Source organism: Pinus tabuliformis, chromosome 6 (assembly GCF_031772625.1).
Source record: "Pinus tabuliformis cultivar Carrire ecotype Pingquan chromosome 6, CPIR1, whole genome shotgun sequence".
NCBI classification, from domain to species: Eukaryota; Viridiplantae; Streptophyta; class Pinopsida; order Pinales; family Pinaceae; genus Pinus; species Pinus tabuliformis.
In genome coordinates, this window is record NC_142292.1 from 1,909,580,578 (window position 1) to 1,909,604,579 (window position 24,002).

The window sequence follows — 24,002 nt, forward strand, 5'->3', positions numbered from 1 at the left end:
TGCAACACATCACTTATTTCATTTTATTCATGATTATTTTCTTGTTGTGCATCTCCTTCTTTTCCTTTCTGAGACTTGCAGTCTTTCTTCAGATGTCCTTTCTTCCCGCATTTCAGCAACACTATCCCTGATCTAGACTTGGATCTTCCTTTTCATGACTTACTGCGATATCCAGGGCTCTTTCCTCTTTCCATTTTTCTTCCCCTAGTATCTGCAGTCAAAGCATTACCTCATGTCTCATCAGAGCTTTTTCATCACATTTCCTCACTAAGGAATACACCGACAACATCATCAATATTTAAAGTACTAGATCCAGAGACAAAATTACTAATGCCAATAACTAAACCATTCCAACATTTTGGCAATGAGCACAAAAATAACAGAGCCCTAACTTCATCATGAAAAGTTATCCCTAGAGAACTTAGCTCACTCGTAACTATATTAAATTCATTTTAGAGATGAGCAATAGATCCACCTTGTCACGTTTTCATATTAAATAAACACTTCATAAGAAATACCTTATTTGAGGCTGATATTTTTTCATATAGTTTCGCCAATGTCGACATTAAATCCTATGTTCTCATTTCCTTTGAAATATTAAATGCTACCAATGCCACTAGGCATAGCCGTATTGTTACAAGTTCCTTTCTATCTAGAATATCCCATTCTGTGTCTATCATACTTGTCGGCTTCTTTTTCTTTCAGCTCAATGGTTGGTACAAATATCTCTGATACAAATAATATTGCATCTGCATCTTCCACATCTCGTAGTTTTGGGTGTTCATTTTTTCGACCCTAAACCTACCATCTTCCGCCACTGCTCCCACTCAAAGGAGAAACCCTTCTCACCTGCGAGTTTATCAGCCAAATAGACCTTTGGCTCTTATACCAGTTGTTACAAAAGTATATATGATAGAGCAATGGAACACATAAAATATTGTAGAAATATAAACATAGAAAATGCATAAAACAAGAGAGACACAGATATACATGGTTCACCCAGTTTGGGCTATGTCCACGGAGAAAGAGTGAGTCCTTCCTTTTATATTATCCAGAAAACTAAAGAGATACAATGTACAGTAGATCCGATGTAGTTCCTTCTTCGCTCTCAATCTCTTCTCTCTTCCTCACTAAGAATACATATGTACATAGACACAATACAATTTACTCATATATAGCGAGGGGTTGCCTTCTACGGTAAAAAATCCTAAATTAAACATAATTTCTACCATTCGATCTCAGCCTAATGAACTGGTGTCCAATGTAGCGATACCTTTGAATACATAACATAATCGGGCTCCACACCCAACAGGTTCTACTTACCTGTGGAGACCCATCCAGAATCTCCGGTGGATATCATTAATTAGGAACACTACTGAACATACATAAACACCTCTAATTATTACTTCGAGTAATGTGTTCCATTGTTCTACATTCAATCTTAAATCTAATAATCCATATGTAATGGATGGTTCTAGTTTTTCTCTATAACTATTAGCTCAGAAAAGATACTTACCGAGTTTTCCATTCACATTGATAAATATTGAAAGCGGAATTGAAGAGGCTAACCTACGAAGACAAAGTCCCTTGAAAGCTAAAACAATGAAGGACTAATAAACACAATATTTCATAGATCTACACATCGATCTACAATCAATGCGATTGGCTAAAATTGATCCATTCAGAATGTGCCACTTTGATTTTTCCATCACTTTGAAGCCCTGCGGGCATACCTACTATGACGATTTCAATTCCAATAGTTGCATAATCTAATACACATTAGTCATTCATTCTTTCTATGGTAGGAAAAAATAAATCTATACCTAAAACTTGAGAACACAGACCCCATGTGCGTCTCCTCCATTGCATGCATCAATGACTTCTTTCTCTTTATTTTTCTTATATACATCATCTTCCTATACTTTCTAAGAATGTATAGACACTTTAACAACTTACCATCCCAGCTATTGTGAACATCATGAAATGGCATTATTCAGAATAACAAACCCAACATTTAGTTCCGAGATCACTATTATTTCATGTATGGTAAAGGTCATCACCTTCATGTGAGATCGAAAGCAGCATAGAGGTAAAATTGAACTCGTAAGACCCCAACCCTCATGTAGATAACTGCGATATTCGAAGGAGCTTCATATTTATTCAAAAATCCTTCTATTTTCTTCTAATTTCCTATGGACTTGGGAAGAGTTTCCTTACATTACCTAAGACTTGGTTCGATTTTTTTTCCACCCATATTGGCTATTCTTTTCTACCAATAGTTCACTACGAAAGGTGAGATCTTAGGAGGATTTTTCTTCCTTTTTTAATTTATATATTATAGTAACATTGTTTCTTTTATAGTAGCCTTTTCTTGTTGCAGGACTAGGAAAGCTATGACTTTTGTCATTGCGTCCTCATAAAGCAATCAAAATAGAAGGAACCTGCTCTACTTTGGCAAAGCTAATCTTCTAGATCCTTGTCTTATCCTTATCTTCCACCTAGTGGAACGTTGCTACTTTGACCAGTGTGTGAGTAAATAACACCCTTATCTCTATAACGTAGAAAGTTTACTTTTGGAATCTAACCTCTCCAAGTCATTGGATGAGTTTGAAATTTCCTCAATGTTTCCCATGATGTAGACATGCTCGAACCTATCTTGAGAAGTTAGCGGATGGCCATCATCTGAACCTAATTATGGTGTGACGAGGCCATACGTAATCTTGCTGGCCATATTTTTGATGATTGAGGTCACGGTGTCAATTCCTCTGCAATTCCATTCAAGATGGAACATGGACGAAACCATCGACATGCAAGTGAAATTTGCATGCGTGAACTGGGTTGGTCATCTTCACCCTACACTAATAGAGGGGTTGTGTACCTACCTCTGCCACACATTGCAAATCACCACTCTGGGATTCAATTGTGTTCACCTTATGTGGGATATTTTCATGGTCACAAATCCAGCTCTTTCCAATCTTGTCGTTGCTCATACATTCGCCTCTCTCAACCTTGGCCACACAGTATCTAGAGTGGCCAAGAACAATCTGGGGATCCTTGGGCTCTCTCTCATCAAATCCTATCACCATGTGGTCAAGGCTCTGGACAGATCCGGTATCATGGTCATACTGGAAAATCACGTGAGCAAAGCGCAGCGGATGGGAGATTTTGATGATCCTTCTACGAGTGGATTATCAACAAAAAGTCTTGGTTCACTTTGTTTTAAGGAAAAACTCATGCTCTCACAGTTCTTCGCATAGGCATGCCATAACGGAGATGCCCATTACCTACTCTGTTTTCCTTGTTTTGTCTTCGGTGCTTTCTTAGTGAGACCCTGTTTTATACTGTCATCAATAATGAAGCTTTCACTGCTTGATTTTTATCTCCGCGCATATATATGTCAAACATGAATCAATTGAAACGCTTATTTATAGGGATTGTATACTTAAAAATGCCCACTATGTTTACTAAAATGATATTATGTGGTCAATGTATATATTATGGATCCCTCAATAGGCATTTTAATATTGGAATCACAATTTTTGTTGATGAGAAGAAGTCAATACACATGCTGTATTTTATTTCCCCTTATGGATCCTCGATTATTTTCTTTCCTTGTAATTTTTTATAATCAAAAACTGTCAACGAATTACTACAGTGGTGGATCAGTCCATGCATGGCATGCAACCTATATAATCTCTATTTAATACACACCAGCATTGATGGAGTATTATCTTATGTTTACTATGGCCAACATTGACCATGCATTACTAATATAAGTAAGCATCATCAATGTAATCTAACCAACCCTTGGTTCAACATGCATAAGTAACTAATTAATCTATTCTTATCTAAAGTCGTCCCTCTACTTATCCAATTAGAAGCATCATCCTTAAAGTGTCCCACATGCACGAGAGTTACCACTTGATGTTAAGTGTAACAACTATCTTAACACTAACTATGAACATTTGAGAATGATAACTTCAAGGAGATATTACGAAAATTATTAACATCTCACACTATAGTTATCATTTTCCGATTCCTCAAGTATGGTCAAAGTATTACTCACAATATCTACACTCATTAAATAAGAAACATTATCATAGGTAATTTAGTTATGTGCAATATGCTACCGTGCATGGGCATTAAAATTGTTAATTCAGTTAGTATACTTCTACTGATAACTTCACACTAGGAAGCCACATGCAAGTTGATCATGAGAAATCTAAACTGGTGACACCACTATCAACCACTAATTATTGTGATAGCACCATTTCTCATACACCTTAAAGGTCACATACATAAGACACAAATAATAACTTATCTATACAACTCAACTACATGGGTTAACCATAAATATAGAGATAAGAATCAACTGTGACCATATGTGAGCTAAATGTTTTAACTTGATAATAAGTAAGTATTAACATGTAAGCCATACCATGCAAGTGAATCTCATGGGAGTAGAGAAAAACAACATTAAGTCTATTAATACATAAACCTATGTAATTCACGTGACCTTCTCATGGTGGGGAAACTTATGAAACTATTCTCATAAACAAAATCAAAACTATATTGAGAGAGAGAGTAAGAGTTTGTTAGATAAACTTGACTCATGATAGAGTCAAAGTTGACCAGGTTAAACAATGATGGTTTTGGGGCACATGGTATTGTGCACCCATAGTATTCTGCCTGTGGTATTATATGTAATGGAGATTATAAAAGGCTGAAAGGACTTCATTGTAATGCAAGACCTGGAGGTGAGTGGTGAAGGCTCACTTGGTTGGATTGGACAGGGTTTTGGCCAATACTAATAAGATCTTATTAGGTTGGGTTTTTCCCCAGATTTGGGGTTTTCCCGGATAAACATTTTTGTTTATGTGTTTATGGTTGTTGCCGTTATTTTTATATTTATTCCTCTTAGTAATTATTTATGTTATGTAGTAAATTTCTTAACAACTGGTATCAGAGCAAGAGATTGGCTTCAAAGGGATTCTTTGATTCAGGGGTTTATAGTGCTTGATGAGATCAATGCAGCCTTTTTACAGATCTGGGTTTGGAAAATAATGGTGGAGAGAAGAAAATTGTTCATGCGGCTTCGAAAATTGTTCATTTTCTGCTACCTAAGGCCACTGGAATCTACGAGGTTCTCGTCGGGCTCGCAGTTGGAGCGGTTTGATATAAGTTTTTGAGCAATTCAAATTGAGAGAGGATGGGTCAAAATCGCAGCAAAAATAAACAAAAAAAAATAATAAAGTCAAATTATTACATGTAAATGGGCTTACTACTGTAAGACCTCGTAAGGCATGTGTACCCCTCAGTGATCACCGGTAAAATCTGGGTTAGACCTGGGCGATAGGGGGGATGTCGGGTTAACAATACCCCGGGTAAAACCTCTGAGGGGGGTAAGAGCTAGAGTGAGCGAGATTGTCTCACTTAGAAGGTTTGGTTGGAGTTAGTCAAGGAAACCCAAGTCAAGTTTAAAGGGGGAATTGTCAGGTAAACTTGACTCAGGATAGAGTCAAAGTTGACCAGAGTAAACAGTGATGGTTTTGGGGCACATGGTATTGTGCACCCATATTATTCTGCCCTGGTATTATATGTAATGGAGCTTATAAAAGGATGAAAGGACTTCATTGTAATGCAAGACCTGGAGGTGAGCGGTGAAGGCTCACTTGGTCGGGTTGGCTAGGGTTTTGGCCAATACTAATAAGATCTTATTAGGTTGGGTTTTTCCCCGGATTTGGGGTTTTCCTAGATCTTATGTGTTCATGGTTGTTGCTGGTTATTTTAATATTTATTCCTCTCAGTAATTATTTATGTTATGCAGTAAATTTCTTAATAGAGTCAACATAAAACCATTCCATGCAAATGACACCAACTAAATCTCACATGGAGGAAGGAGCACCACCACCCACCCATGATTGACCTCTCATTCCACCCAGGCTGAAGATCCTGTGAAGGATCAACTAACTCAATTGATCAATGCATTGGTTATTTAATAACCTCTTCCGTGATTTACTTACCATTAGTGGCATCCCACCTTATGGATTTGTCTATTTGCCTAGGCCTTATCTGGAAAACCTTGTCTTTATCTCCCACGATGCCTTTCCACATAAAATCTTGCCTTTATCTCCCACCAAGCTTTTATGTCCAATGGATCTTTATCTCCCATCCATTTGATGGATATCCAAGCCATCAAAGCTTATCTAGAATCACATCTATAATCTTATCATGAAAACTTCATCTCTATCCCATTCATCATGGGATTTCACAAGCATCTCCTCTCTCTTTGTGCTCGACCCTCCAAGTGATTTATTTTATTAATTTATTTAATAATACATTTTCTTTTCATATCATATATCACCTAGCTTTCTTAAGCTTAGGTGTAGAATAGTTTAACCCATAAAGGAGGGTATCAAACCTAGCTTTCCTTAGCTTAGGTTTACAACATTTAACACAAAAGGGAGGATATGACAACTAGCATTAACTTAGCTTATGGTTACATTAATGTAGTACACAAGGGAGGGATGTTACAACCGTTCATTTTTTAGTCAAATTAGGAGATAAGCTTAATTGTAAATGTAACACGCATGAACATAAATTATGAGATTTAGTTACACAAACCGAGGTAAGGAGCTACCGTAACTAGTTTGAGGGCTACAAACCCCACGCAGAATGAGTTTGAAAAGGTTCTCATTGTTGACTTTATTCTACACTTGAAGAAAGATTTCCTAAGAGCGTTTGACAAACTGATATTTAGATACATGCCAATTTGAATGTTTTTACAATGTGTACAATAATATATATATATATATAATATATATATATAAATATATAGAAAGGAGACACCATTACTGCTTTATTGTTTTCCACTTATCTGTTCTTGGACTAAATCAAATAAACACAAATGTTTATTTCATCCCAGCTAAAACTATCAGATGACCCTTATGAAACTAACGTTCATTTAAAGTTAGAAAGAATATGGCTCCCATGAATGTTTCTAAGGCTAAAATCTAGTTAAGCTAATTCATCTAGAAGGAGGTAACCACCCTTTTCCATATGTTCTTCTAGTAGACAACATTTATTTTCATAGAAAAATTAAATTCCTTCTTGTAAGGCCTATTAGGAAATAATATCATAGGATATTCAAAGTTCAATCTAATCCAATTATCTCCACACTCACCCATGCACCTTACATAGTTCTATACTCTCTTAAAGGAAATCTACAGGTTCCTAGGATTGAATGGGTATTTTGTCTTTATGTCTCTCTTAACCTATTTCCATCTCACTTTACACCTTTAATTAGTAGGTTTCTTAACTAAATTCATTTGATTTAGGAACTGTGTGATAGCCACCTGCTCATTTTTTAATGAAAATATTTCGTGAAGGGTAGAACATATCAAATATTATGATTTTTTTTATGACCTATATGATTTTTTATGACCTATAAAGGCATGAAGCTTTCTCCCCTTGTGGACAAACTACTATAAAAAATATTCTTTTGTAGCTTTGTGAGTTGCATCCTAGTTAACTTTCTTGGCTAAAAATAAAAGAAAATATCTAAATTGAATATCCACCAAAGAAAGATTTGGGTTCAAGATTTGGTCATGAAATAATAAAAAATCATGTTAATTGAGCTCACAAATCAGATTCCACTCCTTGTGGTCCATCATGAGTGAGCTCCAAAGGAGGTGAGAGGACTAGTTATTTCAAAAGGCTTACTAGTTATTAATGCATTTTTATGAAACATTAGATGTTTGTATTGAAATAACATTCTATATTGAGGAGAGGCATGTGATAAATAAGTTATTCCTCCATTAGCATACCCAACTAGAACTTTTGGATCTCTAATTAGTTGATTTTGCACTCCAATTGATCCACTTTTCTCTTCCTCTACTTCATGTTTAGTCTTATAATGTTGCAAATTAGATTGCAAATTAATTGAATATATAATCATGATAATTACTTGTGACTATGCATATATATTTTCTTCCATTAATATTTACTTCATCCATTAGGTCATCAAAAAATCATATAAATACAATGCAAAAAATACAAATAACACCAAAAATTAGGCCATATGTCAAGGAAAATCCCACAACTAACTAGTAATTCAAGTACTTAATCATCCCCCAAAATATGCCATAAGTTATCCACAATATAATCAACCAATTTTCTTATATATTCCTTCCACATCTTAGAGATATAAGTGCCATCGAGAGCTTGTTTCATTGCACGAATAGTGCAAGACAAAATCACATTAGTATAGAGAAATATACCAACTAGAGATACATCAGAGAAACTCACATCATCATGTAGAGGTGTACCATAGGAACTTTCCTCGTTATGATTCCTTAGATTTGTATATCATAGATAATATGAGGCTCACAACCTTTTATTATGTGGTCATAAGATCTACTATTGGAGGAGGGTGAGTAGGATTAATTTATAGTCACTTCATGTGGTCGAATGGATATGTAAATTGGCTAAGCCCACTTGCTCAGTGAAGGGCCCACACTAATAATTTATTTTATTTTTTTTAATTGGGTCATGTAGAACATTCTTTTTGAATTTTTCTTTTAACCAAAATAAATCATGAATAATATGCTTAAAAATAAGTATAATTTTCTTGCTCTTTTTTTACATAAAATATATACACATACATTGATCTTTATGAAGAGAAAACGTAGTTATAATCTCCAATGATTTATTTTAACTAGGGAGGTATTCATAATGTCTCATTTAGATATTCTCAAGTTGAAGACATATAAGGAATTATAAAGATGAATAAGTATCAAGGATGATAATATCATAATAACCAACATTGTCAAATTACCAAGGCATTGAAAAGTAGGGTGTCTTTCCACTAGATCATGGCACAATGTTGGGAGGAATTCAATACATACCACACTCCCTCTCCAAGGCATATAATCCATCTAGGAATACTCAAATATTTCCTCACAAGACCATTTACTAATCCCAAGGAAATTTCAATCCACTAGACCATTCTTTACCTAAGTTCTTGTACTTGTCTTTAGTTGTTAATCCTAGTTAGTCATAGTAAATGACTCAATAATTTTACCATTCTTCTTAGGAATCAATAGATATTATTTACAAATGCTAAATAATTCCTATACTTTCTACTTAATAGAAAACATTATATCTTTAATGGTGATAATGATTAACATGATAGTATCACTTATCTCTCTTTTATTATGCACACAATAATTATTTAGAAGATCTATCCACCTAGAGCCTGGAAACTCGCAAATACTTCGATTACTCCTCGGAGCCCTTCCACTATCAATGAGGATCAATTCGATACCTTGGGCATTACTACTCTGTCCAGCCTCAAGTCTCTTACCCCATAACTCTTACCACAAATTTCTTTCCAACTAATTAGGTTTTGGAGCTCTAGGAGGAATTCATCTTCTACAACCCCCCCTAGGGTTGTGCCCTTTCTCCTCTTAAGGAAAGGGGTGAAGAAACACTTGTAAGTCTTAACTGTTTCTTTTATCTTTTAACAAAGTGGTACAAAGTCTTTTAATTAATATTTAAGCCCAATAGTTTTAATAATTTAAGATAAAAACAGAAATGAAATTAAACTTGGTAAAACAATTTATGATGTCTCGCTATATGTTACATCCACCCACTCCACCCAGTACTAGTGATAAAAAAAACCATCTCCATCACTCACTCAACCATTTTTTTTAACTTTCCAATTCTTGATAATGATAGAGAGTCCAACCAAAAATTACACTAAATTAATCCTTCAAGCAATTCTCTTACAAAAATTCTTAACTACTTTTATAAATTTCTACTCTCAAAAAATATTATTATAAAATTTCATAGTAAATTAGAGGCTAACCATTTTAAGAAAAAATTAGTTTAAATTTCTATTATTAAAAAAATGAAAGTATGATAGACTACATTAATATTCAGCCAATACTTTTGGGACACCTCACCATCTTTTAATTTCTAAAAAGATAAGAGTGAACATTAAACCTAATTTCGGGAAAAGGAATATCCATTACCACTGCCATAATGTTTTCTCAATCACTCACTCCACTTATCCACCAAAGCATTGAATGCACTTAATCGTCTACGCAATTTTCTAAAATATTCTTAACCATTTTTATAATTTTTTATTCTCAACAAATATTATTATAAAATTCTATAGTGGATTACATTAACAACTTGAACCATTTTAATAAAATTTTAATTTAAAAAATTATTATGAGAAAAATTAAAAGAGGATTATATTAATGTGCACCAACTACTCTATGGACACCTTATCATTTTTTAGTTTCGAAAAGTATAGGAGTGGACATTGAACAAGGTCAAATTTAACCTCCAACATCGTATCCCCGTTGTTTTATTAGGTTCCTGTTATTTTATTAAGTTATACAATAGAATAATGGTTGACTTTATCCAAAACTGCTAGCATTTCACAATATTTTAATATTTTATTGCTTATTTTTATTCCTCTAACCCTAGGTCGCATTTTACAATGTCGGCCTTGGCTCTTAAACCCTAGAATCCCCGTGTAGTTTAAAAGAAATCTCACGAACCATTCTGAAAACATTCATAACTTACAAGTGCAGCTTACCTGGTGGCTGTGCTTCACAATTGTGTTTACGGGGATTACAGTTCGAGTTCGAATTAATGGCGTCCGAGGGCAACCCAGTCCAAGCTAAACTTCTCCAACAAGGGGGAAGAACGACTTTGGTTCTTACGCAACAATCTGGCTCTATCTCTAACCCTAAAAGAAAGGTCGTTGCCATTTCTGTGGATTCAGGCGATGCGGTTTCCGTCAATATCCTTGATCCAGACGTCCCCGTGGCTAAGAAGGCTAAGGCGGTTAACTCTTCCGCGATGAAACAGACTGCTGCAGTCTCCAAAACTCCTGTAAGCCTCAAAATATTCTAGTTTCTTTTTGTTTCTTGATATATTTAACTTTGGAATTCAAATTTCAGACTCTATGCATTAGTAGTTGAAGCCTATAAATCGAAACCCTGGAACTTATTGAGTCATTTCATGAGCGCAGTATGGCCAATAATTGGGTTGAGTTATTCTCATATAAAGTATTTCTCACATACAGGAACTGAAGCCAGCTGAGAGCGAGTCCAGCGAAGCTGCTGTAACACCTGAAAAGTTCAAAGTAACTATGGACGCGCCAGCTGAGAGCGAGCCCAGCGAAGCTGCTGTAGCTCCTGAAATGGTCCAAGTAACTGTGGCCACTAAGGTCCAAGTAACTTTGGAATCTATGCACGGTATGAGCATAACTGCGAATCCAATGGAAGTAGAAGGATATGGAGCTAAGCTGGAGAAGGAGGATTCAAGGCATAAAGACTCGTAGGTTTTTCTTCGTCGTTATTGGAAACCGCAGCAATAATAATAGTTTAGTACTTTTAGTGCGTTGGAAGTCATAAGAATACAGTATTGACTGTTGATCTTTCAGCAGAAATTTTGCTTTGCAAATGTATTTGTGGTGTCTTTCTGTGACAACATGATACTATTGTTATAATTAAAACTGCAACATGATACTATTGTTATAATTAAAACTGAAATATTACTTTTGACTGTTGATCTTTCAGTACCAGTTTTGCTCTACAAGTTTATTTGTTGTGTCTTTCTCTGACCGACATGTTATTAGTGTTCTAATCGAAACAGAAATGTTCTCACAGTATCTTCATTAAAGCATATCTTGTGTAATAGTTTGTTAAAGTTCTAAGGAAATGGAAAACTGATCGATCTAATGACTGTTTCTTATCATCGTTAGATTACTAGCTGCTTGATTGAATACTCGAAACAATAGATGGACAATCTTTAGACTCTCTTGTTTTAACGGACGAATTCATTTTGGATGTGAAATTTAATTATGCAAAATGGAAAACACAAGACAATGCACTTTTATTTAAGTACATGGAAACACAAGACACTTTCATGTCACAAACACAACACTCAGGTGTTTCCACTTTTATTTAAGTACATAAATTTCATGTCACAAACACAACACTCAGGTATGGGCTTCCGCAAAAAAAGTGAGAATCACAATAAATTGAATTGAAACACAAACAATCGGGTAATTGCGACATGTCGTAAACAATAACTATATGAATAAAAGAAGGGATAAAAGCAGGGTAGAGAATAAAGTCTAATCTGAAATACTATTTGATAGATTAGAATACTATTTCATATTGGAATATAAACATTTGTGTAATTACAGCATGGTGTAAATAATAATTATATGAATAAAATAATTAGAAACGCATCGCAGAGACTAAAATCTAATCTGGAATACATTTGTAGCACTTTATATATGAAGATATATCAAAACTGCACACAACATAAAGCAAAACAGAACAACAAAGAGAGGCAGAGTCGCAGAGCCATCTTTCAAGTAATCTTGATGGCATGAAAGTACATTGTTGTGGCGTTTAATACCTCCTCAAAACCGGGTTAATTCTCTCCTTCGCCATTTAAGTGTTTGCGCCCAATAGCGCCATTCCTATGTGGATACCTCATGCTCCCCTCCCCACTGTTCCATCATTTGAGCTCTGCTTTCTTCAACACCAGAAACAAAATGATTTCATTAGATAACGTGCAGCTTTTCTAAATCATGATATAGCAAAGAAACAAAATGATTTTATTAGTTAGCGTGCAGCTTTTCTACATCCTGATATAGCGAAAAGTGTGTGAGCAAGGAGTGCCAAGGCTTATGATAACGATATATAAAGGGCAGAGAATAATTGTATACATGTAAATAGCGATGGATTAAAACTATGTACAACACAACTGTCCATGGAGCAAGCTTGTTGAGTAGTTGGTTATATGTTAACCGCTTTAACAAGTTCAATCTCACACGAGGTGAAAGTAAACAATAGCACGAATATTCTTAATTTCCACGGAAATCATGAAAAAGTATTTATAAAGCAAGAAAATAATCGTATAGACATTGAAGATTCAGAGCATTTGATAAGATCTATATTGGCCATTTTCAAACTTGAAAAAAATGATATTTTAATAATTTAATATCCACTCAAGTTTTGAAAATTACCAAAAATAATAGTATAGACATTGAAGATTCAGAGCATTTGATAAAATCTATATCCGCCATTTTCAAACTTGAAAAAAATGATATTTTAATTATCCATTCAAGTTCTGAAAATTACCTATTGCGTTCACCATGAATGCCTTGGTTTTGTAACATTAAAAACAAACAACGACCAAACACTAAACACGGAATAAAGAGCCATTCGTTATAATTAGAGTTGTAACCTTAAAAAGAATAAACGTTTTCACCATGAATGCGTTGGAGTTGTAACCTTAAAACAAACACATGCACAATCATCACTAAACACAGAATAAAGAGTCATTCGTTATAATTATGAAAGTGCTAGACAGCACAATGACTGCTTGAGTTATGAGATGGACACGTAAAGCTGGCATGCAGCTCACGTGACCTTCTAGAATCCCATGCTAAACCTGGGTATATTCTATGGCATAGCTTGAAGCTAGAGCTTCTCTCTGAGTCATCCATTTCTGTTGTGTTCAGCCCAAAGAATGTAGCAACTAGAGCTTCTCTCAGAGTCATCCATTTCTGATGCGTTCAGCTCAAAGAATGCAACAACAGTAATAACATGATAAAGAATTGATTTTGTATGTTGAAAATTGCAATCAGAGCATGGAGTAGATAGAGTCATCTAGAGAGCAATGATTCATGGGTTCCAGTTCTAGTAGTGTCAAGAGCAGTTTTAGTGGGAATGTAAGTGAGTGATGGCATTACTTCAGATACAACAATTAATGAATGCAAAACTGTTAACAATGTAAAAAAATAAAGGCTTAGTGTGCTGAAAGTGGGAGGAGTACTTGGGAGTGGCCAGCTACAAAAAAAATGTTAGTTACAGCAATGAAAGTAACTGCAGTAGTGCAGTGCTCTAAACAAACCACACAAAGGCAATCCTCTGATATGAGACACCATTCAGGTAGTAAAAGTCAGAGATTTTTTTTTGGTTTGGAGTCATTTTAGGCTTGAAGCCCTTGGGAAGTGGGGATATTGGGAGTGTTTATCATCCATTCCTACAGACATTGTATTCTCATTTCAAGACTATGCCTGGTCATCGAGTTTTGCAATGGAGGGGATCAACATATAGTTAGGCAAGGACAACCTAGGAAAAGCATGGAGTTTTGGAGTGGAGGGAATCAACATACCCTTAGGTATTGGGAAACATTTTTCTAAAGCTGCTTTAGTGTAAGTGAGGTTGTTAGCCTTTATGCATAGTGTAAGTGAGGTTGTTAGCCTTTATGCATATGAAGATTACCTTTAATTGTTTTGGTAATTCTGGGGTTTACATAGATCACTTCTAGATTTGTTTTTATTTATTGTTCTAGTTTTGTTGCCTATTGTGGGTGGGATTTCTGGACTGGAATGTATTGCAGTAAATAAAACTCCATGTTCTAGTAAGCTCTTGTAATTAAATTACATTTTTTTATTTGTAGGTTTGAATTGAGTTTTTAAATTTTTTTTTCTCCTTTATTGTAAGTTTTATAAAGAAGAAATTCTTGCTTTATTCATTTATGCATAGATTTTATTGATCATCATATAGAAATTGATTGTAGAAAATAATTTCTATTATAGTGCATTTTCTATTATTTTTTTTACAAACTAAAAAGTAATGGGTGAGAAAGAAAATGCATAGGAACTAAAACTCAGTAGCAGTAATAGGTGAGAGAGAAAATGCATAGGAACCAAAACTAAACTAAGTGGTAGACTATTATAGAGTGCATTTTATATTTCTCTTTTACAAACTAAACTAAACAGTAAATAGGTGAGAGAGAAAAAACTGACTAAATAGAAAATAGGTGAGAGGGAAAAAACTATATAGAGAAAAAACTAGACATTAAATAGGTGAGAGAGAAAATGCATAGGGACTGAAATTTATGTCTAAACATAAAAACAAAAATTTATGGTGAAATATCTTACATAAGAACTAAAATTGAAACTATACCAACTTGCATAAGTACTGAAACTGAAACTATACCATTGGTTTGTTTTTTTGGCAAGTCAATATCATTACCTTCCTTCCTTTTGTGGGTGAGGAGCTACACATGCCAATTTGTGAAAATATTTGCAAAAATAAAATAAATCAATTCGAGTGGATGGTGCATGAGTTGCATGATGAGTTGTAGTAGATGTGGATGGTCCATGAGTTGCACAATGAGTTGTAGTGGAAGCATGAGTTGCATGATGAGTTGCAGTAGGTGTGGATGGTCATGAGTTGCACCATGAGTTGTAGTTGATGTGGATTGTCCACTAGTTGTAGGATGAGTTGCACTAGAAAGTAGATTGATATAAATCATATCATTTTGCCTCCTCACCTTTTGAGAAACTCCATGACTAAGGTAATGGCTCAAGCCCAAGCCTATTTCCAACACATGGAAGCATGCAACTTGGTGGCTTGCCACGAACCTGTGCTTTGCCAACTAAAATAAGTTATGTATCCATGTACTAATCCAAATCTACTTTGGATATAATAGAGACTATTTGCTACTTTGACTTTGGATGACATTGGATAAAATAGAGACCATTTATCCTCCAACCAAACTTTGGATAAAATGAATTTGTTATATTTTTTTTAAATAAACTTTGGATAAAGTACTAAAGCCCCATTAAAATGACATCGGGTCACCTAAGGTTTAAAATAAGAGGGCAAACTCAAAACATTGGTTAAAAATTTCAGGGAATGAAATTGCCAATATTAAAGTTTGGTTAAGAGCAGAATTGAGCAAATTTTTTTTAGTCAAGCCATGAATTAATATCTAGCAAACCATCCCTATAGTCCCTCCATTGCTGTAGGTAGGGACTAATAACTCTTTTAAGGAGGATATTGTCCTTAGAAAGAGAGAAAACACATAATAAAATAAAAAATTAAATGGTATTTTCTTTTTCATTTTTTAACTAGGTTTCTTTAAGATAAAAGGTACTGAGGATTTCAAATTCTATAAAGAATATTAATACTATTTGTATCCAAGTATTCATGGAATAAAGAGCTCAATACCAAAATATCCAAGTATTAGTGGAACAAAGAGCTCAATACCAAAAGATATAGGAAAAAAAATATGTTCTTTAAAACTATGTTCCAATTCATTTACACTTTTATTTTTATATCAAAATTGAGGTAAGAGATCAAGTTATAATTGCTCAACTAAATGAGAAGAATTTCCCAGAGAACCTCTTAGCATCCAATTACCATAGCAAATGATGCAAAGAGGGAATTAGCATGATTTAAAGAGGCTTAGTTTTTTGGAAATCTAAACCTCAAACATCTCTAAGCAAATATTAGAAAGTATTTTGCTGCCATTTCTTTACAGCCATCTTATATTTTTAATTTATGTTATGGTATTTTTGTGTTATTTGATATTTGATTTTAGTTATACAAAGATGTGGATTTGTGTAAGGATATTAATCATAGTTATGAAAATTTATCAATCTTTTGGTGGGTTAGTTTCCTCTTCCATAAACACCAAAAAAAAAAAGAAAATCTTAATTTAAATTTACCTATTTAAGTATAAAATAAATTTAGTTTTAATTATTGCATATAAATGTAAAAAATATTAATCCTAAAAATAAGTGAATTTCAACAATAGAATCTTCATTTTAGGGTTTGATAAATTTAATTAATTTTTAATTATAATTATAAAAGATACACATAAAAAATATAAAAAAGTAATTGTATTATAAAAGGTACTTATTCAAAAAACTATATTTAGAAAAAATAACAAATTGTCTCATGGTGGTATGCTATCTCTTCTACCTTGTTCCAAATGCTAGGGGCACATATTTGGTTGATCATAGTGGAATCTTGTCCCCTCTACCTAGTTTGACCTTGAGCTACCCCACCCCAATGAAGTCCAGTGAGTGGGAAGTTGGATTTACCCTTGGTGTTATAGTGGAAGCCCTTAGATTTGAACTTGAGCCTCACCCAAATGGATCCAACTAACTAGGAATTCACCATGATAAAAATAAATAAATAAATGAAATTTCATAATAAATTTGTTACTTGATTTGAGAGTCACATTGAAATGAGATTAACACTATCTTATTATTATTGTAAAAAAAATTACTTTTAATAAAAATTATATATATATATATATATATATATATATATATATATATATATATATAGTTTAGATAGTGAGGGTACATCATGGTTATTTCTAAGACTAACACCCAAACAAGGCAGGGAATTGAACCCATGAGATAACACTAAGTAGTGCCTTAACAACACACCCTATAAAAATATATCCAAGACTAATGGAATATATATATATATATATATATATATATGTATGTATGTATGTATGTATGTATGTATGTATGTATGTATTAAAAACATTATTGTGAAATGTTACCAATATAATCTTTAAGCGAACAATAGATGATAAAAAAGAAATCTAATGTGATTTTTAATGTTGATTCTCTCATTATGGTTTGCTAAATATAATATGAATAAAGGTTTTCAAATTCACCTAAGAATATTAATTTATTACGGTCATTACCATAAAAGTATTTGAAAAATAAAGAGTTGAAAAATAAGAGGTCTAATACTAAAATATGGTGAGAAACTTCATTCTTTAAAAATATATTTGAGGTTATCTACATACAAAATTAAAATTGTTCAAAGGAATGGGAAGAAACTATAAATTCAGAATGGAACATCTTATTATACAATTATTATTGGAGATGATGGAGAGTGGGACAACAACAAGAAATCCTACTTAAAAATCCTCTAGGCTTAGATTGGAATGTCTAAAAATAATACCCAAATAGGGCAAGGAATTGAACCTATTACATAGCATTAAGGAGTTCCTTAACAACAAACCCTATAACCATCTATCTAAGACTAGTAAAATATATATATTTTTAGTTTAAAGATTATATTGTTGAAATTTCACATAATTGACTCTATATATATATATATATATATATATATATATATATCAATTATGTGAAATTTCAACAATATAATCTTTAAACGAGAAAATTATGTTAAAAAAACGAAATAGAATGTGATTTTTAATGTTGATTCTCTCATTATGGTTTCCTAAATATAAGATGCATAAAGGTTTTCAAATTCACCCAACAGTATTAATTTATTATGATCATTACTATAAAAGTATTTGACTAAAAAAGAGTGGAAAAATAAGAAATTTAATACTAAAATATGGTGAAAAACTTCATTCTTTACAAATATGTTTAGGTAATCTACATACTTGTTTTTGATATGAAAAATTGAGGTAGGAGACATAATTAAAATTGTTCTAAAGAATGAGAAGAAAATATAAATTCTCAAGGGACCATTTTATCATACAATTATTATTTGAGATGATGGAGAGAGGGACATCAACAAGGCAACTTAGCTTTTTAAGGCAACTTAGATTTTTTGGAATCCTACATACAAGTCTTTTAGACTTAGATTGGAATGTCTTTTGTTTTCTGGCCTTTGCATCGCACAGGGGGGGTGCGATGCATACTAAAAAGCCCTTCTATGGGGTGCGATGGGTGAGAGTAGACAAATGGCAAAGACAGTTTGCAAGGTGGATGATCATGGAATCTTCCAAAAACTTCTCCTGTGACACTTGCCTCTCTGAATTCTCCAGCGATGAGTAAGAGACCATGAAATCTCCAAGTGGAATTGAGAACTATGAGAGAAATGACACTAATCAAAAACCCAGAAGCTGACTCACCCACCTGCAAACATCTATATATGGATCCCTCATCCTAGAGATCCATAGGCTGGAATTTTGCATCTTGTAAGGAAGTGTTGTTGGTTTCTTTGTGGAACATCATAGTATTGGGTGATCTAGATTTTCATGAGGTGAAGAAGGGCTTTCGTGCTAGGAGGATGGAGTTGGGTCAGATCAATGGGTTGTAATCCTCTCTTCTACTACTTCTATCAATAAAGCTATTTGAGTTTTCTTCCATATTCTTGTATGTCTTTGAATGTTGAATTGATATATGCATTTGTATGGTCAATATATATCTGATCCTATATTGTTATCTCTATGCTTTGATGGTATTGTGCTACTTTGACTCTACAGGTGTTCTTTGAAATGGGACAAGCGAGGAAGAAGTGGCAAAGACCTGTCAAAGGGGAGAGGAAACAAGCAAGGAGCCAAGCAAAAGAATGAGGTTGGTACTCTCTGCTTCTGTCTCATCTACTTCTCGTAAAGGAAAACACAAGTGACTTTAGTTTGTTTGTTTCTAAGATAGCTACCCATCTTAGTGGGACTAGTAGCTCTGAATGGACACTAGTTTTCTCGATAACAAAATGGCGACTCCACTAGGGAGCGAATAGCTTGTTTTATTGTTTCTAGTTTGTTTACTTTATAAACTACACACGGAGCCTAAAGTTATGCCAGATAGCCTTCGAACTGCTTTTTCTATGCAACTAAAATGTAGATAAATGCTGCTTCAATCAATCTCTGAGTTAGTTTATGAATTAAACATCTGACTTGCAAACATCCTAAGTGCCCTGGTGGTAACTCAAGTAACCTCATTAGATCAGCCCCTACACTTTGTATTTACTGACTATCATTAGCTCAACCTAAATCCCTGAACTAAGCTACAAACTGTGACCAAAAACCAAGTTAAAGTCTCATTTCTGGACCATTGCATTGTCTCCTTTTGATAGTCTAGATCCATCACACCTCCCATGTGTAGTAGGTGAGATGCATACCTATTTCCCTGTGTTACAGGTGCGATGATCAGATAAGACTGTTTTTGCATCCAGATTTTGGTTTTTCTTCATTCTCTTCAGCTTTATTTAAGATATTTGTTGTCTGTGATCAGTATACCACTGTTGAAACTCCCTTCCTTTACATTATTCGGCCTCCATTGTACAAAGAATTGTGAATATTTTTATGTATTTTTTGCCATTTACAGTTCTCCTTTACAAAAAGTAGCTTAATCGAACTATCGTCTTTTGATTTGGAAGTGTCGCAAGTGTCGTTTTCAGTCAAAGAAAAGAATCCTACTCTTTTTGATGGTCGATTACATTGTTACTCTTGTATTTGATTTGAATTAATAATATTTCAAGTGTCAAAAGATGTTTTCAAATTAAAATTGAAAGTGTCGCTCTTAGCCTTCCTTTCGTTTTTTTAATTTGAAATTGCAAAGTTTCGTCTTAGCCTTCCTTTTGTTTTTTGAATTCGAAATAGCAAAGTAGTTGTCCTTCCATTTTTTGAATTCGAAATCGCAAAGTATCGTCTTATTCTTCCTTTAGTTTTTTGAATTTGAAATCGCAAAGTGTCGTCTTCGTCTTCCTTTCGTCTTTTAAAGGGAAAATTGTTAGTACTATTGCTTTGAAAGAAAAGATAGTTAAAATTTGTACTTAGCATTCTTTTTGTCATTCACACATTAAGAAAGCAGAAAACAAATACATGCATGTGCATTTGCATTTAGACTGCTTGTTGATTTTGATTTAGGACAGTGCATCTAGTGTGTGCACTCTGCTCTATGTTGAAAGAATTTCACTTCTCTTTCCTTAGTAGCTAGGATGTTCATTGCAAAAAGAAGAATAAAAGACTGTTTATCATCTTAGATTGCATATTTAGGAATTGTATATCTACATCATGTGGTGAACCTTCAAGGCAAACTTCTTAAGAAAGATCAACTGTAAAATAAATTTCAATGAACATAAAAACGCTTTGGAACCTAATGCACAACATTTAGAAGTCTAGGCTAGAGACGTATTCCAGCGTCATAAAGCCTGGTAACTATCGCTTTCATCGTGGGTTGGGTGATTCCTCCTCTTTGAGACGACAAGTGCCAGTACGGACTTGTGCTCCCACGTACTATCAAGTATATATTGGGAGACCACAATGGGCTATATCCTTTATCCTTAGGAAGCTGTGTCTGCCGCCCTATTGATTGCAATGCACTGAACACAACATTCGGGAAGATTGACTACCATACCGTAAAAAGTATTCTACAGTTTTGTAATTGGTTTGGTAATCCCTCTGTCTAGATTTCCAGAGTAGTCTCTTTCATTCCTTTTCAAACTCCTTAAAAGAAAAGGTCCATCTGAGCACTTGTCACTTCAGGATCATTAAAAATCGAAGGCGACTAGAGTCATCCTTAGATTTTTCTTGACTCTTAAAAATTGAAAAAGCAAGTTGTGTCAAAGCATCGTAAAATTCATTTAATTTGAAATCAAATTTTCCCCCTTTTTGAGTTAATCAAGTAATCCACAATCGTGGAAGAAAGTAAATCAAAACCCCATCATTCGTGGAGACAAACGAGTCAACCGTCTTTGACTCTGGAAACGAAAACATTCTGGGCCAAGCGAACTCGTTTAACTGGGTCAAATTCTCCTGGTTTGTTTGATGGTTGTGTTTCAACATGCTCACAGACTCCGATTACTCCAACTATTTCTAGTATCCCTACCTCTATAGAAGAAGTTCCGCAGTTACAAGAGGACATTAGAACTGATCCTAGTGTAATGTTAAACACTTCTATTCCTGAACCAACTCCATCTGGGGTCGATTCAGAAGGTGTTACCCCTCCAGTACCTGTCACTGCAGAATCTAGACCTTCTTCAGCACCAGAAATATTTTACGGACCTAACGGTCTACCTCTTCCGCTTAGATTGATTTCTATAGAAGAAATTACAGAGGATTTTCCATCCAGTACTCCATTGCATTTTGGAACTGGGATCCACCTATATCCATCTACTTTAGAAGATATTTTTCCTTCATCGCAAGTTCCTGTAGAATCACTAGGAAGTATTTTGGATAGACTCGATATGTCTGGACAACCATCGACATCTACGACAGTGTCATCCGATATAGCAACAACAGAACCACCTACTGCCACTCCAACAATGTTTGTTGGTATACCATCTGTCCCAACTAGCTCTCAACCGCTAGAGGAAGTCCACCCAGGTACTGTTTCGACAGTATGGTCTGTTCCCATTTGTTCGTCTGGAATAATATCTGGAATTTCGTATGTTAAGTCTCAGCAAATTGATCCTTCGCAACAGTATCAATTTGGGCAATCCGGTCTCCAAAGGCCAATCTTTCCTTTGAGCACTAGATTGCCGCCGTATGGGGGGCAGTATGCCCTTTCATTGGTCCCTCCAGGAGAACAACCATATGAGAGTTCACAATAGAATTCGGGTCAAGCTAGAATCACATCCAGTGGTTGGGTGCCAATACTGCCTCAACAACCAAGAGTTGTATACTCAATGCAACCAAGTCTACCTGTGTTGAATATCCCCACTACACCGGCTATTCTGACAGTGTCGCAAGTATAAGCGTTGCCTATTGTATGCCAACCTCAAGTTTCTCAGGTCATAATACAATAGCCTCTTGTCTCCACGACACAACCACAATCGCCGATTAGTGGCTTCTTAACTGGAGCGACTCAGGCTCAAACAGGTACTATTACCCCTCATCTTAGTCAAACAGCTAGTATTGGACAACAGCAAATGGCTTCACAACCATGGCTGGTACAATATCAACAACCGCACTTCCAACAATCTTACCGAGGACTTGAGCAACAAAGATTTGCAGGTAATTGGCAACCGTATATTCAAGACGGTCACCATCAACCATATCATAATGGTTATGCCCATCAACCTTATCAAAGTTATCAGCATCAGATACATTATGCTAGTATGCAAAGACCCACTGCTCAGGCGATCCTGTCTTATCCTGGATATGCTTCGCCAAACTTGAATCAACAGTTTCCCTTCGTTGTGACTTTAGAATTACCAGATCTAAATTGGCTAACAAATGATCCAATTTCTTACACCCCTTGGTGGCCAGCGATTCCTCACTTCCATCAAATATTCCTAAATTAAACGGAAATTCGGGTGAAGATCCATTGAATCATGTGATGACCTTTCATCTGTGGTGTTTGTCCAACACTCTCAATGACGATTCGATTAGGCTTCGCCTCTTTCAGCGAACATTAACTGGTCTGGCAGCAAAATGGTACATCGAATTTCCTAGAGCTTCATTCGATAACTTCAGTACCCTTGCCACCACCTTTTTAACCCACTTTCAGTTACCAATAAGGTACGAAACAGGAACGGAGCTTCTTAACAATTTCAAGAAGACAACATCCACTCACATATCTGATCATTTTCATGAGTGGCAACATCATCGTAGAATGGTAAAAACATATGTTCCTGATCAGTTGCTAGCTGAATGGTTTATTAAGTCATTGTTACCTTCTATTACAGAAGATGTGGCTAAGGGAGGGGTTGTCACTGAAGAGTAAGTCATTGCTCATGCACAATATCTAGAATTTATCTATACTCAGTCTGGCACGCTCTATGATAAAATCCCTGATGCTCCTAGACCAGATTTTCCTGTTCCTCCTCCTCTTAAATCAAACAAAGGCTCTCATGCTGGCAATGGCGTGATAAGTACAACTAGCACAAAAACTGCAAAGGTTGCATCGAAGAAAGCCCGTATGGTTTTTGGTCAATATGCAAATGAAGAACTTCTCACCTCAGAGGTTAATACCATGTCGACTAACAAGGGCAAAGAACTGAAGCAACCAGGGGACAAGAAGAAAGGGAAAAGAAAAAAGAAGAAAAAGGATGATTCGTCTCCTGAAAAATCTTTTGCAAACCCTTCTGGGCAAGAGAAACCTTCTTCGGGATGTCAGATATGCGATGAGGATCACTAGATGAGAGATTGTCCACATAAAGCTGAGATTTAGAAGTTCTTCAGAAACTCAAAGACCTTAGCAATATTTACTGATCCGTTTCCAAACCCAGAAACCAATCTGGTTGTTAGCGACAATGCTTCCCTATCCCAACTGCTTATATTGTCCATTTCAAAACAGAAAAATGATACTTTGACATTGAAAAGGAATAAAGATTATGAGAATCCACAGCTGTCGAAAAACAAGGCTATTGATCCCGATGATCCACGTGTTGTGTGTGGAGCATGAGTGTTCAAAGGTCTTTGTTTCAACCGGATGC

General features: G+C 34.9%; 1 protein-coding gene across 1 annotated transcript; it reads left to right on the top strand.

The window, feature by feature from the left end:
* The first annotated feature begins 10,561 nt into the window (after positions 1-10,561).
* On the top strand, positions 10,562-11,419 carry LOC149266818 (uncharacterized). Its single transcript, XM_089397520.1, has 2 exons — positions 10,562-10,908; positions 11,102-11,419. The coding sequence occupies exons 1-2, from the start codon at positions 10,666-10,668 to the stop codon at positions 11,357-11,359; spliced, it is 501 nt and encodes a 166-aa protein (XP_089253646.1). The 5' UTR covers positions 10,562-10,665; the 3' UTR covers positions 11,360-11,419.
* Positions 11,420-24,002: the final 12,583 nt, after the last annotated feature.